At 45.6% G+C, this 18120-nt stretch overlaps 1 protein-coding gene across 2 annotated transcripts in view; it reads left to right on the top strand.

Annotated features, from left to right (window-relative positions):
• Positions 1-2627: 2627 nt before the first annotated feature.
• The window catches only part of pcdh10a (protocadherin 10a), a 56062-nt gene continuing 40569 nt past the window's right edge, over positions 2628-18120 (top strand). The window contains exons 1-3 of one of the 2 annotated variants that reach the window (XM_072584077.1): positions 2628-5603; positions 6338-6396; positions 6493-6599. In XM_072584077.1, the coding sequence (XP_072440178.1) occupies positions 3129-5603; positions 6338-6396; positions 6493-6599 (2641 nt within the window). In that variant the 5' untranslated portion in view covers positions 2628-3128. The remainder of the gene's footprint in view (positions 5604-6337; positions 6397-6492; positions 6600-18120) is intronic. The other variant, XM_072584076.1, reaches the window with a different exon arrangement.

Here is an 18120-nt window from a genome sequence, read left to right as displayed (position 1 = left end):
GCAATGCCCACCACTACACTTGCCAACCTCAGCTGGAAGATGCTGAAAAGAGCCGTCTGAATATGAACACTGGTCCTGACAACACTCTTCCTCTTGTGCATTATTTTGATTCTGAACACGCCAGTTGTAGAATGCAGCGAACGCACAAAGGAGGGAAGCTTCAAGCTTGGCACCACCAGGATCTGTAATCAGTAGCAAAATTTCGTCGATTCTGGTCACAAATGGAGTCTGAATCGCGGCCGTCAGTGCGACAATGAACATTTCTGTTTTGGGTAGTTTTGGCTCGCTATTAAAATCATCATGAAAAGTCAATCCAAATTAGGCACGGGATACATCTATGTGTCTTTCCAGTGTCCCGCAGTTCACACATGCACACACACAAAAAGAGTACGTGCTATTACTGAACTGGCAGATAGGAGGCATGAATACCCAGCAGATCGCGGCACAGCCAGACATTCCACCGTGTGTCTGTCCCTGCCCCAGTGAGGACATGCTGATTCCAGCACTATCTTCTCCAATGAACGATTTCAACTAATTCTATAAAAGATAGTTGACAAGAACTCATTATGGGAGGGGTTTTGATGTACTCGGAGAATAAAGGTCAATTAGTAAATATTCATTCAAAAAGAATGTCAGCTACAGAGCCATTGTAGTTGCTTTATGTATATATACAGATGCAAAAAAAGGGAAGATTAATACTCTGATCAAGAAATTCAGACTCTATTTCCGACTGCGCCTGTAAAAGGAGCCAGGAGGCACGTATCGATTAGACGTGTACATTAATATTCTGATAGACCATAATCTACTTTTTATTGATCAAACCATTCTTTTATAAACTGTCCGAGCTCTTTGCATCTCATATGGGAGACTGAAATGAATTGAGATTCTCTGAGTCCAAGGAGCCCTCATCTCTTTCCCCTCACCAGCTACCCACCTCCCCCACCCCCAACCCCCCGAAACCACCCCTACCTCTCCAAGCCGTTACTAGACGCCGGATTAAATATCTACAAAAAATCGGTCTCTACCCGCAGCCGAAATAAGGGGAATGTCCATGTCACGAAAGAAAAAAAAATCAAGGCAGATCACACAGACAGCATCATCATTTGATTTTATTTATGAATTTCCATTTGTCATATGAACCGTGGCGTGCAGATAAAAAAAATGTTACCCTGGCCCTCGCTCAATAAAGAAACTGCGGCGATTGAATAGATCCTCAAGGCGACCCGCTCTTGGGCAGAGCCGGCATCGTTCCGGACACGCCAAAGTCTCCTCTGCTGTCGCCCGGGTGAGCTTTGAGTATTGCACACTGAAACCCCAGCGCCCAGCTCAATTCCGGGTATTCCGGCTCTGCAGTTGACGCTGGAGCTGTTTCAGCGAGAGGTGTTTTTACAAAAAAAGGAAACAAAAACATTCATTCTCCCGGAGCGCAAATCCGGTGCCAAGTGGAGTGCCGAGTGCTTTCGGAATATCCTCCCTTCGTCTCTCTCGGAGCGAAAGATCTCATTGCGGGGAATGTTGGTGTCAATATTAAACCCTCTGCTCCCTCAGTCATAACATTCCAGCTCATTAGCCAGTCGACGCGCCGCACAAAACTGTGAAGATGAATCTCATCCACCCCCTTCCATCGCAAGCACAATGAGAAAAAAAAATCTTACAACTGTAAGCGGCACCCAGAGATTTACCGGTGTTAACACCGACTGTAGCCCCGTTAACGAAGCCCCATTCCTCATTCATTGATAGGTACGTCTCACCCGGCCGGAAACCCCGAGGAACTCAGTGGCACTCCGCAAGATATCAGTCGGGGTGCGTTGGAGCAATAAAGGGGGAAAAATCTTTAGATTGCGTTTGGATACATGTCTGGCGTTACGCAAAAATGTTGCAATTAAAGTGATGGGGCGCTTTCTGATGGGGCACGGCGATATTTTGATAGTGTGTGTGTTAAATCGCGACCTGGGGAGGGATTCTTCATGGGATATATGTTACACATGCAAACAAAAATCCCGGCGCCACATCTCCGGTAAAAGTGTGCAACGTGTCACTGTTGCAGTTTGCTTCAATGGTGTATTGATTAATCCTGAATACTTGCAGGATTTTGAGTGGCTCCCCCCACCCCCGTACAGCTGCAGAAAAAAAATCGCCCCCACAACGGTCAGTGCAGAAAAAAAAGTGCAGTTAGCGCAGAGACGGGGGTTAGAATCGGAGCAGCAAGCGCTTTGATCTGATCTGACTGGTATGGGCACCTGTATGAGTGCAGCCCACTGCAACTCTGGGCAAACCGACAGACTGGCACCTCCTTTGCCCGGCGGTGGTGGCGTTTGTGGGGTGGGGGGGGGGCGGTGGGGGAAGGAGGAGGTGGAGAGGAGACGGAGGAGGAGGGAATGGGGTGACCCCGCCCACTCCACCACCCATTGGGCGGCAGGCACCTGACGCACGGCCCGTCGCCAGCCAATCGCAGCCAGCCGCTGAGCGTCTCCGGTAGCCATTGGCTGGTGCCCAGAGGGCGCTATGCAAAAGCAGAGAGCGCTGAGGCCGGGGAGCTGCAATCTGTCAGGAGAGAGAGAGAGGAGAAAGAGCACGAATTGAACCACTGCAACCCGGGGCGGGGGGGGGGTGGGGAGGACACACGGGCAGCTAGAGAACTGAAACAGGGTTGTGAGGGAAGGAGAGAAACAAGGGAGAAAGGACAGAAAGGGAGGGGGGGAGGGCAGGGGAGAAAAAAAGACCCAGTGAGATTCAGATTGGCGAGGGGAACTTCACAAAGTGTTTGATGAGAAACTCTGGACTCGATCGCCGTGTTTACGCCGAAGAGATGACCGGCCGCTATGTCAAAGGATTTGATAAGAAGCCAACCCGCCCTCGGGAATCTCTTCATCCAGGCCACTGCTGAATAGAGTGAGATCGAGAGGAGCAGCTCAGGAAGAGGAGACAGAAGTTTAGCTTTCCGATGCGATGCGCCTTCTTGGCTTTTTTGCGAGCGGCAAGAACAAAATGAGAGAGAGAAACCAAAGGTGGACAGCGCGCCAGGTCAATCACTAGGAGGGATTTTAAAAAATAATCTATATATTTAATCGCCGAAAGAAGATCCAAGAATCAAAGAAGTTGAAGAGGCGGCAGGGCGGGCTGTGGACATGTTAGTGTGGTGTCTCTTGGTTTGCATCTGGTGGGACTCGGTCGCCTCTCAGATCCGCTACTCGGTGCCCGAGGAGCAGGAGCATGGCACCTTCGTGGGCAACATCGCCGAGGACTTGGGTCTGGACGTGACCAAGTTGGCGGCGCGCCGCTTCCAGACGGTGGCCAGCTCCCGGTCCCCTCACCTGGAGGTGAACCTGGAGAACGGCGTCCTGTTCGTCAACGAGAAGATCGACCGGGAGGAGCTGTGCAAGCAGAGCCCGAGCTGCCTGCTGCACCTCGAGGTCTTCCTGGAGAACCCGCTGGAGCTCTTCCGCGTCGAGATCGAGATCGTGGACATCAACGACAACGCCCCCGCCTTCCCGGAGGCCGACCTGACGGTGGAGATCTCCGAGAGCGCGTCGGCCGGCACCCGCCTGCCGCTGGAGAGCGCCTTCGACCCGGACGTGGGCAGCAACTCGCTGCGGACCTACCAGATCACCCCGAACGGCTACTTCGAGCTGGACGTGCAGACCCAAGGGGACGGTAACAAGTTCGCCGAACTGGTGCTGGAGAAGCCGCTGGACCGGGAGCAGCAGGCGCTGCACCGGTATGTGCTGACTGCAGTAGACGGCGGCTTGCCCCAGCGGACCGGGACCGCCCTGCTCACCGTCAGGGTGCTGGACTCCAACGATAATGTGCCGGTGTTCGGCCAGCCGGTGTACACCGTCAGCCTGGAGGAGAACTCGCCTCCCGGCACGCTGCTGCTGCAACTCAACGCCACCGATCGAGACGAGGGGAAGAACGGGGAGGTGGTCTACTCGTTCAGCAGCCACGTCTCGGCCCGGGTCAAGGAGCTGTTCAGCCTGGATCCCCGGACCGGCTGGTTGGAGGTGAAGGGGGACGTGGATTACGAGGAGAACAGTTTGCACCAGCTGTACGTGCAAGCCAAGGACCTGGGCCCCAACGCGGTACCGGCTCACTGCAAGGTGCTCGTGCGGGTCACCGACGTGAACGACAACGCACCGGAGATCAGCTTCAGCACCGTGTCCGAGGCGGTGAGCGAGGCGGCGGCTCCGGGCACCGTGGTGGCTCTGCTCAGCGTCACCGACCGGGACTCGGGGGACAACGGGCAGCTGCACTGCGAGATCCTGGGCCAGGTGCCCTTCCAGCTCAAGTCCTCCTTCAAGAACTACTACACGGTGGTGACGGACGGGCCGCTGGACCGGGAGCACGGCGACTCGTACACCATCACGGTGCTGGCGCGGGACCGCGGCTCGCCCCCGCTGGCCTCCAGCAAGTCCATCAGGGTGCAGGTGGGCGACGAGAACGACAACGCGCCGCGGTTCTCCGAGGCTTCCTACGACGTGTATGTGAGCGAGAATAACGTGCCCGGGGCGTACATCTACGCGGTGAGCGCCGCCGACCCGGACCTGGGCCAGAACGCCTACATCTCCTACTCCATCCTGGAGTGTGACATCCAGGGTATGTCGGTGTTCACCTATGTCTCCATTAACTCAGAGAACGGCTACCTGTACGCGCTGCGCTCCTTCGACTATGAGCAGCTCAAGGAGTTCCGCTTCACCGTGCAAGCCCTGGACTCGGGCAGCCCGGCGCTGGGCTCCAACGCCACCGTCAACATCCTCATCGTGGACCAGAACGACAACGCGCCGTCCATCGTCTCCCCGGTGGCCCGGAACGGCAGCTCCCGGGAGCTGGTGCCCCGCTCCGCCGAGCCCGGTTACCTGGTGGTCCGCCTGGTGGCGGTGGACGCGGACGACGGCGAGAACGCCCGGCTGACCTTCTACATCGCCCGCGGCAACGAGCTCGGCCTCTTCCGCATGGACTGGCGGAGCGGCGAGCTGAAGACCGCCCGGCGCTTCCCCGCCGCCGCCAGCGCCGCCCCGTACGCGCTCCTGATCGAGGTGAGGGACCACGGGCAGCCGCCGCTCTCCGCCACCGCCACCGTCTTGGTGTTGGCGGTGGACAGCGCGGTCGAGCGGCCCGGGGAGAGGGGCAACCGAGCCGGCAGCCCCAAGGACAACGCGCTGGACCTGACCCTCATCCTGATCATCGCGCTGGGCTCGGTCTCCTTCGTCTTCCTGCTGGCCATGATCATGTTGGCCGTCCGCTGTCAGAAGGACAAGAAGCTGAACCTGTCCAGCTGCCTGGCCGGAGAGGGCTGTGCATGCTGCCGCCAGGCCAGGAACCGTAAGAAGAAGCTCAGCAAGTCAGACATCATGCTAGTGCAGACCAGCAACTCCAACGCCGCCCAGGTCTCGGTGGAGGAAGGTGGCTTCGGCCACCACAGCCAGAACTACTGCTACCAGGTCTGCCTGACCCCGGAGTCGGCCAAGACGGACCTCATGTTCCTGAAGCCCTGCAGCCCGTCCAGGAGCACGGACGCTGAGCACAACTCCTGTGGCGCTATCATCGCTGGCTACACGGACCAGCAGCCTGACATCATTTCCAATGGGAGTATATTATCCAACGAGGTAGGTGGTTACACCCGGTCTCAAATCCAACTTTCTCCCACTCTGCTCGTCTCCTCTCACCTTGCAGCCGTAACTCCTTCCCACATCCTCTCCTTTACAAGTCCACCTCGTTGCTGAAATCCTCCGTTTGCACCTCCCTGTGGGGCTGTCTTCACCTGAAATGTTGTCAAAGGCGGTTAAAGTCACACCAGTTGCTTCCCGTGATTTGGAGCCAACACCCAGAGACTTCTCGCCCTGTTTGAAGGGGGAAACGAAAGCCTTCTGGTCTTCTCCCCTGAACGGAAAACGGTCTGACGCTCCGTCCCATGGACCAGAGAGGGTCGAGAGGCACCGACTGTCCTGAAGTTGTTGCTCATTAGCCACTTCAGCTCTGACAGTGGCTCCCACACACCACGTACAGGTCACATTCTCCAACGGTGATTGTTAGGACCAGGAGAATTTATTATCAACATTCCCCAATAAAACCAGTCCTAAAGGGTGTTCCAACACTTGACCTGCAAAATAAAAACCCTTATCCTCGTCCGTTGTAAAATGTTATCCAGTCTTGAGCCCGTGCCAAATGCAGCTCCGAAGTATTTGTCCAGTCATTCACAGGTCCGAGTGTCATATTAGTAACTAAATTTTCTCATCGTGGTTATAGCTTCGAGTTCAACTCGGCCGGATTCTTTCCTCGTGTTAATGTCGGTTCAGGTTGTCAGTTTACGACTATTGATTTGGTGATTCCTGCTTTACAGATTAAACACCAGCGGACGGAACTCAGCTTTCTAGTGGACAGACCCCGTCGAGTTAACAGGTGAGCACCTACTCCACCCGGAACGTCATGCAGTTTTCACTGTTGACCCGTTTGGATTCGGGTACTAACACTGGGCGGTTCTTGTTTCTCTTCCAGTTCGGCTTTCCAGGAGGCGGATATAGTGAGTTCGAAGGACAGTGGCCACGGGGATAGCGAACAAGGGGACAGTGATCACGATGCCACGAACCGAGCTCAGAACTCTGGTGAGTGTGCTTAGGGGCGTCTCGAAAGTGCTCCCCCGGACTCTCTGCAGTGGAGGTGGGAGGGGGGGTTGGAGAGGCACATGCATTTTTGCGCAGTGTAACAGAGAGTAGAACAAGCAGCCCCCGCCAGGCTCGGAGTAGGGGGCTGCATGATTGAATTCGCGCTGTCCCGTCTGTGTTGGAAATTCTCAGTAATCCACCCAACTGCTCGTGTGTGTGAAGGAATGGACATGCCAGCACAGCATGCTGATGTGTGAATATTGAATTAAGAACAACGTGTAGTTAACTCAGCAGCTCAAATTTCACCCCTGGTGTGTATTCCATGCGTATTACGGTTGAGTCACGGACTTTAAAATCATTGTGTGATGTTCTGTTGAGCGAGATGGAGGAAGTGGCGTGTTATTTACTGCTCATCGCGCCGCGCCGAATCCAGTTCCTTTGTAATATATATACTGAGCACAAGCTGTCCGAGAAGAAACTATTCTCAGTCTAATTTCCCCTTTCCCCTTTGGTTTCCTTGGTTGCTTTTATCCAACCCGACTACGACTGCTTATTATGGAAAACACGTTTGATGCTAACGGCCGCTCAATGGCCTCTTTATTTCTTTCCGCCTTTAATGAATGTGCAATCTGAAATGAGTCCTCCAGGACTGGCATTCGTCTCCATCATTCCTGACTTGTTGTTGAACGTGATGGAATTTGGAAAGAAGCGATAGTGGCAGGGTCAGGGAGTTGAGAAGGACACAAAGCAATGGGCCTGTGCCAGATGTCCCCAGTCAGCTCTCACTGGGGGAGGGGATGGTGGGGAGGATTAACTAATTCCCCAGAGCTTCATAAAATTCTTAAACCCATTGCACATTCCCCACACCCGGCGACTGAATCTGAGAGGGTCGTTTCATTTGTGGTTAGCATGTGGTTAGCATGCTGCTCTCTCTCAAAATGTCGGGATATTAAATACACCCATAACACAGAAGATGGCAGTAATGCAAAACTTATCTGGCTCGGTAGAGCCTTTTTGCATTACCTTCCCGAAATGGAAAATTATTAGTCCGGATGACAAAAAAACACTCAAATACATAGGATGGCTTTTTTTTTTGGCCTGTCTGAAATAGCAGTCAAACCAACAACAGATAAGGAAAAGTACAATAGCTGTTCACTTGTTCAATGAACCACAAGTCTGTGTTTACCATTGACTGAGCAATCTTGAAACACTGCCAGTGAAACCGTTGATTATCAAGTAATTCTGGAAATCAGATCAACGTTGGTTTCAACCGGTTTAAGGGACTAGAGAACTGTTTTAACGGGAGAAATTTAGGGTCGTGCAATGTAAAGCTGGTAATCATTTTAATGCTGCGTTTTGAAATGGTTTATCTGTGTCTCTGTATAAACACTTTATATGACTATGCAATGTTAAACAACTTGAGCACACTTACAACACCAAACAGGCAACCAATATAAATGGACCAGAAAATTTCATTGTCCGAGTATATGCAGTACTAGGTAACTAGTTTGACTGCAACAGCTTGGTATCTTTTTTTCTCTGTCAGCCATTGCCCAATATGTTCCCCATAACATTAAGATAATCTGTTACTTTGGCACAAAAGCTCCAACTAATTTAGTGGAATGTGTTTGAAACAATGCATTCCCTCCTGTTGGGTGCTAGTGTGTTTGTCTGGATTAAAATAAATACTTCAACAAAGATCTCTAACAATCCACGTCCCTTAATTACTCTTATTCTTAGAACTGTAATCTGAGATCAGCTCATAGAAACACAGAAGGTGACAACAGCCACCTCGATCATTTTAGGTATGTTTGTTTCTGTTGGAGTTGGTGTTAGCCCTTAACTGAGGGATAACAACTGTTAGAATTTGAAATATACACATGAACAAAGATGGAATTAAGACAGATTAGAATTATGTCAAATCTTGACAATGAAAGATGGGACAAAATGATGGGAAGAATGGTGATGTGGTTTGTGTCCTTAAGAAAGAATGGGGGTGGGGGGAGGTTAGCGAGGCCAGAATGGTTTAAAGACACAATTCCAGGGAATTGGGGCTTCCCAGTTGACAGCTTTGCCAGAATTCTGGACAGAGGAAGGGATGGGAGGGGCAGATAAATGAAAAAAAAAGTGTACCATATGGGTTCTAGTTGCATGAAGGCAAAGAAACCAAAGTCTTTGCAAACCAAAGGGCTTCTAGCTCACTCGAGAGAGATGTCTGGTGGTGGTTTAATCTGAGGGTCACCATGCCTCAAGCAAGGGGAGATAATGGAAGGAGGTTTTTTCATTGCAATCTCAGCCTGTGTGGGAATTGAACCCACATTACTTATGATAGTCTATACTGCAAACCAGGTGACCATTGCACACACTAAACAGGTAGAAATACCATTCCCAAAAGCAGTTTGTAGGAATGCTGGAAACCAAACAAGCCTGTAAAGTAAACTATAATGGGAGAATAAGTCAAATGAATTTTGGTGTTCTTCGCTTAGCTCTCAATAAGTATGGATCTCCATTTAAATCTGTACTACTTACATGTTCTACAATAGAAATCCTCAGGAATAGCTCATATATGAAAGAAACATGCACAAAGTTATAGCCTCTGATGTTGGACTGTCTTATATTGTGTGGAAAAATTGCCATATAAGAATATGGTCCAATTAATATGTGACAAAATGGAAATTTGTGAATTTCCAAAATAATCTCTTTATGGAAAGAAAGAGCAGCTAGATAATCCAAAGCAAACCCTTGACCAGTCAATTGTCTGATGTGTCTTCACAACTTAAGTTGATACACTATCTCCTCTTTAAGAAAGGAAGTACTTAAATGACTCAAACAGTTCAGGAATCCAGGAAATTCACACTTGATTATTTTACACCATTCATCCATAGATTTAAAGAATATTGATGGGGAGAAAGGTAAAATATTGTAGAAAGCACCTACCTCTCTTGTACTGATGGAAAGTTACATTTTGGAAATCCTGAATGCATATCTTTTACCCACCCAAGAGCTCAGATTGTGTTTGATCTTTTGGGAAAGTTTGCATCAAAGTTCAGCAGCTATTAGGGAAGGCAATTGAATGTTGGCCTTTATTTTAAATGGAATAGAGTATGAAAGTGGGGAAGTGTTGCTTAAACTATACAAGGCAGTAATCAGACCACAGCTGGAATATTGTGAACAGTCTTGGAATTCTTATCTGATGAAAGATTTACCGGCATGGGAGGCAGTTCAGTGAAAGTTCACTAGCCTGATACCACAGGTAGGTAAAAACAATGACTGCAGATGCTGAAAACCAAATACTGGATTAGTGGTGCTGGAAGAGCACAGCAGTTCAGGCAGCATCCAACGAGCAGCGAAATCGACGTTTTGGGCAAAAGCCCTTCATCAGGAATCTCCAGGAGTTTTTTTCAGAAAGATCACATGCAGTGTGAGATATCTCAGCATCAGAGGATATGACTTGTGTACATGATATAGAGAGACTGTTGTATGAGGAGAAGATGAGTAGGTTGAGCCTGTATCATTGGAATTTCAAAGAATGAGAGGCAACCTTATTAAAACACACATGATTCTGTAAGGACTTAGCAGGGCAGATGGAGAGAATTTGTTTCCCTTTGTGGGAGGCTCTAGCATCAGTGGGTAATAACTCAGAATAAATGGGGTTTATATTTAAAACATAGATGAAGAGGAATTTATTCTGTTAGAGGGTAGTGTATCTGTGGAATTCTTTACCCCAGAGGGCTCTTGAGGCTGGGTTGTCAAGTATGTTCAAGGCTGTTTAGACAGTTTTGTAATCAGTAAAGGAATCAATGATTATTAGGAAAAAGGCAGGAAAGTGAAGTTGAAGATTATCAGATCAGCCATGATCTCATTGAATGGAGCAAACTTGAAGGACTGAATGATCTACTTCTGCTCCTATATCTCAAGGTCTTACAGACTGAAAGGGTGACTGGGTGGAAGCAGAAGTAAATTCAAAGGTAAACAGCATGAAATATAGCAGAACCCATTATTATCCCAGGTAATACCTTAGAAAATGTATTACTAGCATTTTGTTATCAATATGCATGAAGATGCTAATATTGAACATCCCCCCATGTTTTTCCCTTACTTGAAATTCATGAATAGGCAGTGTAAAAGGCGGCATTGTTTCAATGTAGTTGGAATATAATACCAGCATACTACGGAAAGCATCAAGTGACTCATAATTATGTTTTCTGTGTATCTCATGCATTGACAAGCCACTGAATGCTTTTAAGGATGTTAAAGTAGAAGGTATATTTGATACTTATATTTCGAATGTCACTTACAATGTTTTCCTTCCCCCAGTGTTGTCTTAGTTGTGATATTAACTCCTTGAAATATAGGGGAACATCATATGTTGTAGGAAGCATAATGGAAGAGACAAGCCACAGAGACTCTATGATTTGGGAGGTTGGAAGAGTGAATAGTTGGGAAAAGTTGAGGAAGTTCCGGACTTGTCCCTTCTTTGCTCAGTGTTCTTGGTTGTCTCGAATGTGTTTAGTTTTAATCCGATCCAAAAGTTCAACATGAAAGACGTTCAAAAGCATTTGAATCAAGTAAGGGTTAACCCAACAAGAATAAAATCTGCCCAGATTTGAAAGGAAAGACATGAGGATTGCAAACTTAAATATTGCAAAACAACAGGAGGTTAGTCTCGAGGGATAAACAGAAAGTGACTTACATCAGCTGCGGCCTGAAAAATAAAGGAGGGAAGATTTGCCAGTTTACAAGTTTCGCTTCATTAGGTATGAAAAGCAAGAATTGTTTTGATGTCGAGAACATTAAACCCCTAAGGTGGAATTTCCTGATAATTTAGGGAAATAGTCGGCGATGTTTATTAAATGCGTATGTTTATCGCAACTTGAAAATACACAAAGCCCACTTTACAGCAGGGAGCAAGAATGAGATCGAAGGAACAAGCCACGGAACCGACAGCCGAACGTGCTGCCCATTCAAAGCTGTACAGCTCAGAGGCATCCCCACAAGTCCTATTGACTTCTGTCTTGGTTGAACAGAGCAGTCCCCAAAGACCTTCGCCCCGCTGCGATTGGGTTTCAGAACAAAAGAAGTGTTTGTTGATTTTAGCAAACAGTGGGCGTTTGTCAGGAGCGATCTCGGAGCAAACAGAGCTACACCGCGGCGATCCAGTAGCAGTAGGCTTTTGCAGTATAAACATTAGGCAACTTGAAAGAATTTTAGGACATGTCCTCCTACTTTCAGTATCAGACCGCTGTTAAAAATGTAGTATACTATTTGAATAACTCAGTCGCAAAGTCAGAATCAAACGGCTGGAGATCCCCCAATCGCAGCCGCGAAGACTCTACACGTGCTCTTTATAGTTGGCTTTTTTTATTTTAGGGTAAAAAGACACGATGCTGGCGATCCTGTTCCCAGTTCACGTCCGCAGTCTGCAGCAGCTCACTGATCAGTCATTTGCTTTCAGACTTCTGCATAGCAATTACCGGTGTGGGACTAAGACGGAAACCTTGTATTTGCATTGCAGGAGCTTCTTTAATTTAACCCGTTTATACATAAAAACAATTTTGAAGAGAGATGAGTGCATGATAAACGAGCATCGCCTCCCTCCCCCGCCGCCTTGTTGAACTGTCCACTCCCACTTGTAGCTCCTCAAATTTGCTGCCTGGCGCGGCGCCGATCAGATGAAAAGAGTCGTGACGTTGTGAGCACCCTGAGGGTCAGAGTTGCACTGCTAACACCAGCTTTCATACTGACTACTGCACTGTGCGGCTACCCAAGCATCCCCTCCCTCACCGAGCTGTTCCCATAGTAGCACGCCATGTTGACTAAATAAATGTTTATCTCCTAAATTGGTTACAGTGGTACAATACAAATTTGGTTTGAGTGTTTTGCTGTCGCTTTGTTTGTGTATCTTATGGTGGCACCCGTTTTCTTGTTCCGGGCCTAACTGTTGAACCACTTGTCGGACATCCCCTCCAATCAGATTGAAGGGGCAGGTGACATGAAAAAGCCAAAGGAGAGGTGCTATCTTCTTAATTGCACCTGATGCAACTTCAGGTTTTATTGTCTTTTGGGTTGCAGCTCCACTGTTCCTGGCAAGAGTTTGGTTACCAACAAAGCTCGTGTCAATCGAGTTTTTCGTTGTCAGTGCAAAACCCACTGGACTGCCAACTGCATGTAAGAAAGCACTTTCGTGTTTGCATAGACAAGCGTTGCCAATAAAACATGCAATAACAAGCGCACGTCAATAGCATCTGCCTCCGTGTCAAACAGAAGCGTGGAGTGTTTCTCCATACAAATTAAATCAATTAACCACACCGTCCCTCAGATTGAGAATACTTAAAACGGTCGTGTTCCCATTCTATTTGTAACAGCTGACAATAGTAATAATAGTGGTCAGCTTTTGCCCTACCACTCAGGTTTGATGTTTTGATGAGTTGACTGAAGCAAATGACTTTGAGTGGACAGAATGCCTGAAGTGAAAAGCAAATCATACAGTGATGTCAAGTATTTGCCTCAAGAACCCAAAGGAGGAGTAAACTCTAATCACTTGTGATTTATTTTTCCATAAACCATCTAATCCCATTGTGTGCCCCATCTGCAGTGCATGTTGACTGATTTTATGAGTTTATTTAAGACTTTTTTCAGAACTATATAATAGCTTTATTCTAGGGGGAATCACCTGTCACAGAGAGCGGTTGCCTTTCATATGTGGAATTAAACTGTAATACATTCAGGCAGGACAGAGGTTTCTGATGTAATTGCAGGAGGTGATAGCCAGACCAGCAAACAGTTGTGAGCAAGTTGTTTTCTAATAGTTTTCAAGAAGTTGATCTTGTGTAAAATATTCAATAAGAAATCAGTGCATTGAGACTGGTACATAAAATTCTACTCAGCATTATTTGCCACATCATAAACTTCTAGTTTCATAATTTGATTGATCCCTGTTGTTATCAATAGTCATTATGAATGTGTGATCTGAAGATAATTGGCAAGTGTTGGCTAACTTTGTTAAGAATATGGTATTTCATACATTGAAATGTTTTCTTAATTTTAATAAATGAAACCATTGTGATTTCAATTGATTTTAAAAGTCCATGTTTTGTTGCTGGAGTGTAGATTTATATGCCTATTTATTTCTCATTAATACACTCTAGCTACTGGTTTACTTGAATACACGTTCCTTAAATAAAAGCAGGTCTCAATAGTTTTAATAGCCCAGGGAGTTCAGTAATAATTAAACCAGGTTTTGTAGAATTATTTCCATGCCAACACTGCAACTGCCATTTTAACCTCTTTTGTCCTCTTTGCTTTGTTTCTGTTTTAACTCTCTTTGATCATTGTTTCCTTGTTCCCCTGCCTTAATTTTTCTTTTCTGAAGTGGAGGCACTTGGTTACATATGGCAAGCTTAGTGAACAAATATGCTTTGAAACAAGCAAGCTGTTCTAGTGGCAGTGTACAGTGAGCCCTGCCTGCTTGCTAAGACAAATTGTACCACAATCTCATTCATTATTGCTAAATTGATAATATCATACCAGTCCATTCCATGTAGCTAAATAAATGTTCTAATCGCCCAATCCATCTTGCTGAGCTAATGATGCCAGACTGAATCTCGCTTTGAATTTGATTGGTATACTGATTGGAGACAAAAATCTTTTCTTATTAAAGATATGAACGCACAATGCAAGATAAGAAAATGGGAGTGCTTTTGACAATCATAATTTTGGTTGCATTTTTGTCAAATTTTGTCAAACAGTAATTTAAAATCTTGGTGATTCGTCAGGTGAACATGAGGACTTCAGATGCTGGAGATCAGAGCTGAAAAAGTGCAGCAGGTCAGGCAGCATCCAAGGAGCAGGAGAATTAATGTTTCGGGCATGAGCCCTTCTTCAGGAAGAAGAAGGGCTCATGCCCGAAACATAGATTCTCCTGCTCCTTGGATGCTGCCCGATTTGTCAGGTGAATAAATTATATCCATGCGTATGAGGTAGTCGAAGTTATAAGTTTTAGTTATAGAAAGGAGGATGCAATGGATGAAATCCACTGCAATAGCAATAGTGATGATACACATTTTCCTTCAAGCCCTGGATTTAGTTGAGTTTTGAATGTGTTTTGCTTAAATGTTACAGTTCAGCCAATCATGAATCCACTGCATGCTGTTATTTTAAGCTTCATTTCTTGGATCAGGTAGGATCTACCTTACACTGTGAGAAACAAAAAAGGAATACTATTTATAGAATATGTCTGCTACTCTCCTATTGAACGATTAGACATCAGATATGGATTCATAACATTAGATTGCCACATGCACAGTACAGCATATTTTTTTGCCATAAACAAACAAAGAAGTCATTGACATACTGCCCACTTCTATTGAAGTAAAAACACAGGAGGATGTGCAGTGTGGCTAAATACAGGATTGTAGGGAATGCTTTTCCTCTGCACATGTGCGTGATTTTTAAGAGGACAGCTGCCCCTTAAGGCAAATCCAAATTAGGCAAAGTTATGGCATTGCTAAAATGACATGCAGAATACTTCTAATTGGGTCATTTTAGGTAACTATTTCTCCAACAGCAGAATTATTCTCCAAAAACCTCCTAGAGTTGAATCATTATTAATGTATCAGTAATTTTTTAAATGCTTAGAGATACCTTCTTAATTGGGTTGTTGTGGGTTTGGCATGATCGACTCCACACAAAAGAAACACTGGATGATGAGTTTTGTGTAAAACCCTTACCATTTCATAATTATATTTTATGAAAGCTACATGGTTACACTTTCAACCCCTTCCTTGAAGCATATACAACAGCTATTTACAAAGCCAATTTCCCTTCTGTCACACAGATATGTGACCCTTATGTCTCTCCTTGATAAACAACATATAAGTCACATCAAAAGTGTTAAATTTATCTTTGAGAGGGCACAGACTAACAACAAAAGCTCTTATATTTGTGCAGAAATGCCTGCTGTCATCTCTTGTCTTTTTCACCTTGTGCTCATCAGCCATATGGTGGCGAGGTTCAGTTTTCATGTCTTAATTTCGATGTCAATGCTTTTTCTCAGTGTCATCACAGTTTTTTGGTGACAGGCGTGTGATATCTGAAACAAGCTTGTAAGAGGAGTAAGTATTTTACCTGTTTCTGTCGGCACAGAGTTTATTTTTTATTGTGCTTGATAAATCTCCTCAGTGGAGGTCCCAGAGGAGAGAAGAGGCAGGTTGTAAATAGAGAGCGAGGTTTAATTACATGGCTGTAGGCACTTCAGTAGCATGAGCACTGGTAGGTTGGTGACAGAGCTATTTGAGCTAGTATGAAATTATATTACATACATCTGTTCATTTCCTATGCTTGTACTAACTCGCAATTTGACGATAAAGTGGATCAGTTTTATGAACATCCGAGATGTGAGCATTTTTGATTTAAGGCAAAACATTTTTAGGTAAGTGAATCTTCTTAGGAAATTTCATTTCAGAAAATGGAGACTCCCTGTTCAATTTAACTTTTTGTGGGGGGGGTGTGCAAATATCTCTAAATAACAAGTGCTGATAAGGAACGGGAAGATTGCTTTTGAGGACATACTTACTGCCTTCACATTTTTAAACCTCAAATATCTTCATTGTTATACTCATTTCATCTTCCACTAGTGGTTAAAATGCTACAGGGCATTTAGCAAGCTGAATTTCCATCAGACTTTAATTTCTACCACTAATGTAAAACATAGAACAGTATATTCAAAATGAGAAACTAATCCAGTCTTCATTCAATATAAATTCTTGCTGGAGATACAGTCATATAAAGGTTCCAATTCCATGTCTGAAACTGTTCAGAAAGTTATGAGTACTGTGTGTACATTACAGTTATATTCATCTGCATATCACCAGCAGACCCAAGGTGCTTTAGAAAAGTTCCATCAAACCTGCAAAGCAATAATGTCTTTCATACCCTCACAGTTGTCAGAAGGAACTAAGCTTCTGCTGTTTGCCACTGAGCGAGTCAACTGGGTTTAGTCCTTTTGAATTAGTTTGTGTTCATGAGGTCAGGAAACCTCTGAAATCATTCAAAGAAAAGTTTTTGGGATTAACAAATTATTCAAATTAAGCATCAGATGGGCCAAGTAGATCAATGACAGTAGGGGATCATTTAAACTATAGCGATCATACCATTACAAGATTAATGAAACCAAGGAAAACAATACTAGTCAATCCAGAGTGAGAGTAATCAACTGACAGAGAACTGGCATCAAGTGGGCAAGAATAAATCCGGACTAGGAGGACTGGAACCAAAGGCTCATGGAAAACAAAGAAACTGAAGTGTCAGTGCTCTAGCAGCCCATGTCCAAATACTGTAAAAAAAAATCCAAGTAGCAAATGATATTCACGCCAATTGGAAATACGACTTGGAAACATTTCGCCATTCCTTCAGTATTACTGAAATCCTGGAATTGCCTCCTTAACGGAACTGCGAGTCAACCTGCAACATATGGACTGCCACAGTTCAAGAAGACAGTTCTCAAGGGACAACTAGGTGTAGGCAATATTTGCTGGCCAAGTCAGTGATGCCCATGTTTCAAAAGTGAATTAAAAAACATATATCAGAATATGACCATTCCCAAAAAGAGAGAATTTAATCATTGCCTCTTGACATTCTATAACAGTCCATTGTGAAAGTCAACATTCATTTCGGTTACCATTGACCCGAAACAGAACTGGACTAGTCATATAAATACAGTGTCTACATGAGTCAGTCAGAGGCAAGGAAAACTGCTGTGAATAACTCACCTCCTGACTCCCCAAAGCTGTCAACCATCTAAGTGTCATATTACTATTCTGTCTTGTTCTATGTTTTATGGTAAACAGTAGGATCCCGGGAAGCAGCAAAGATCACAGGGACCTTGGTGTTAAAGGTAGATAAAGTAGTTAAGAAGGCTCATGGGATGGTTGGAGAGCTTGATCTATAGGCAAAGGCTGTAGCTGTTTTCCTTGGAGTGTCAGAGGCAGAGCGGTAACCTTATAGGGGTTTATAAAATCATGAGGGGCATTGATGGGGTAAATAGGTAAGGTCTTTTCCCTAGGGTGGGTGAGTCCAGAGCTAGAGGGCATAGATTTAGGGTGAGAGGGGTAAGATTTAAAAGGGACCTAAGGGGCAACTTTTTCATGCAGAGAGTGATGCGTGTATGGAATGAGATGCCAGAGGAAGTTGTGAGGCTGGTAGAATTACAATATTTAAAAGGCATCTGGATGGGTATATGGACGGGAAGGATTTAGAGGGATATGGGCCAAATGCCGGCAAATGGGACTAGATTGGGATATTTGGTTCATATGGAAGAGTTGGACCTAAGGGTCTGTTTGCATGCTGTACTTCTCTATGACTCGAAGTGGATTTTTGTTTTGCTATTGTACTTTTTTTTATCATTTTATAAATGGAGAGTTCCGACTTAATAACATGAAGTGAGTGAGAATGGTATTTCCAACAATGCAGGAAATTTCTTAATTGGGTCTTGGGTCTCTCGATTCTTATACCTCTCTTTGTG

The sequence above is a fragment of the Chiloscyllium punctatum genome, chromosome 14 (genome assembly GCF_047496795.1).
Source record: "Chiloscyllium punctatum isolate Juve2018m chromosome 14, sChiPun1.3, whole genome shotgun sequence".
Lineage (NCBI taxonomy): Eukaryota > Metazoa > Chordata > Chondrichthyes > Orectolobiformes > Hemiscylliidae > Chiloscyllium > Chiloscyllium punctatum.
Note: the sequence above shows the minus strand (reverse complement) of the source record. Positions and strands in the feature narration are given on the sequence as shown.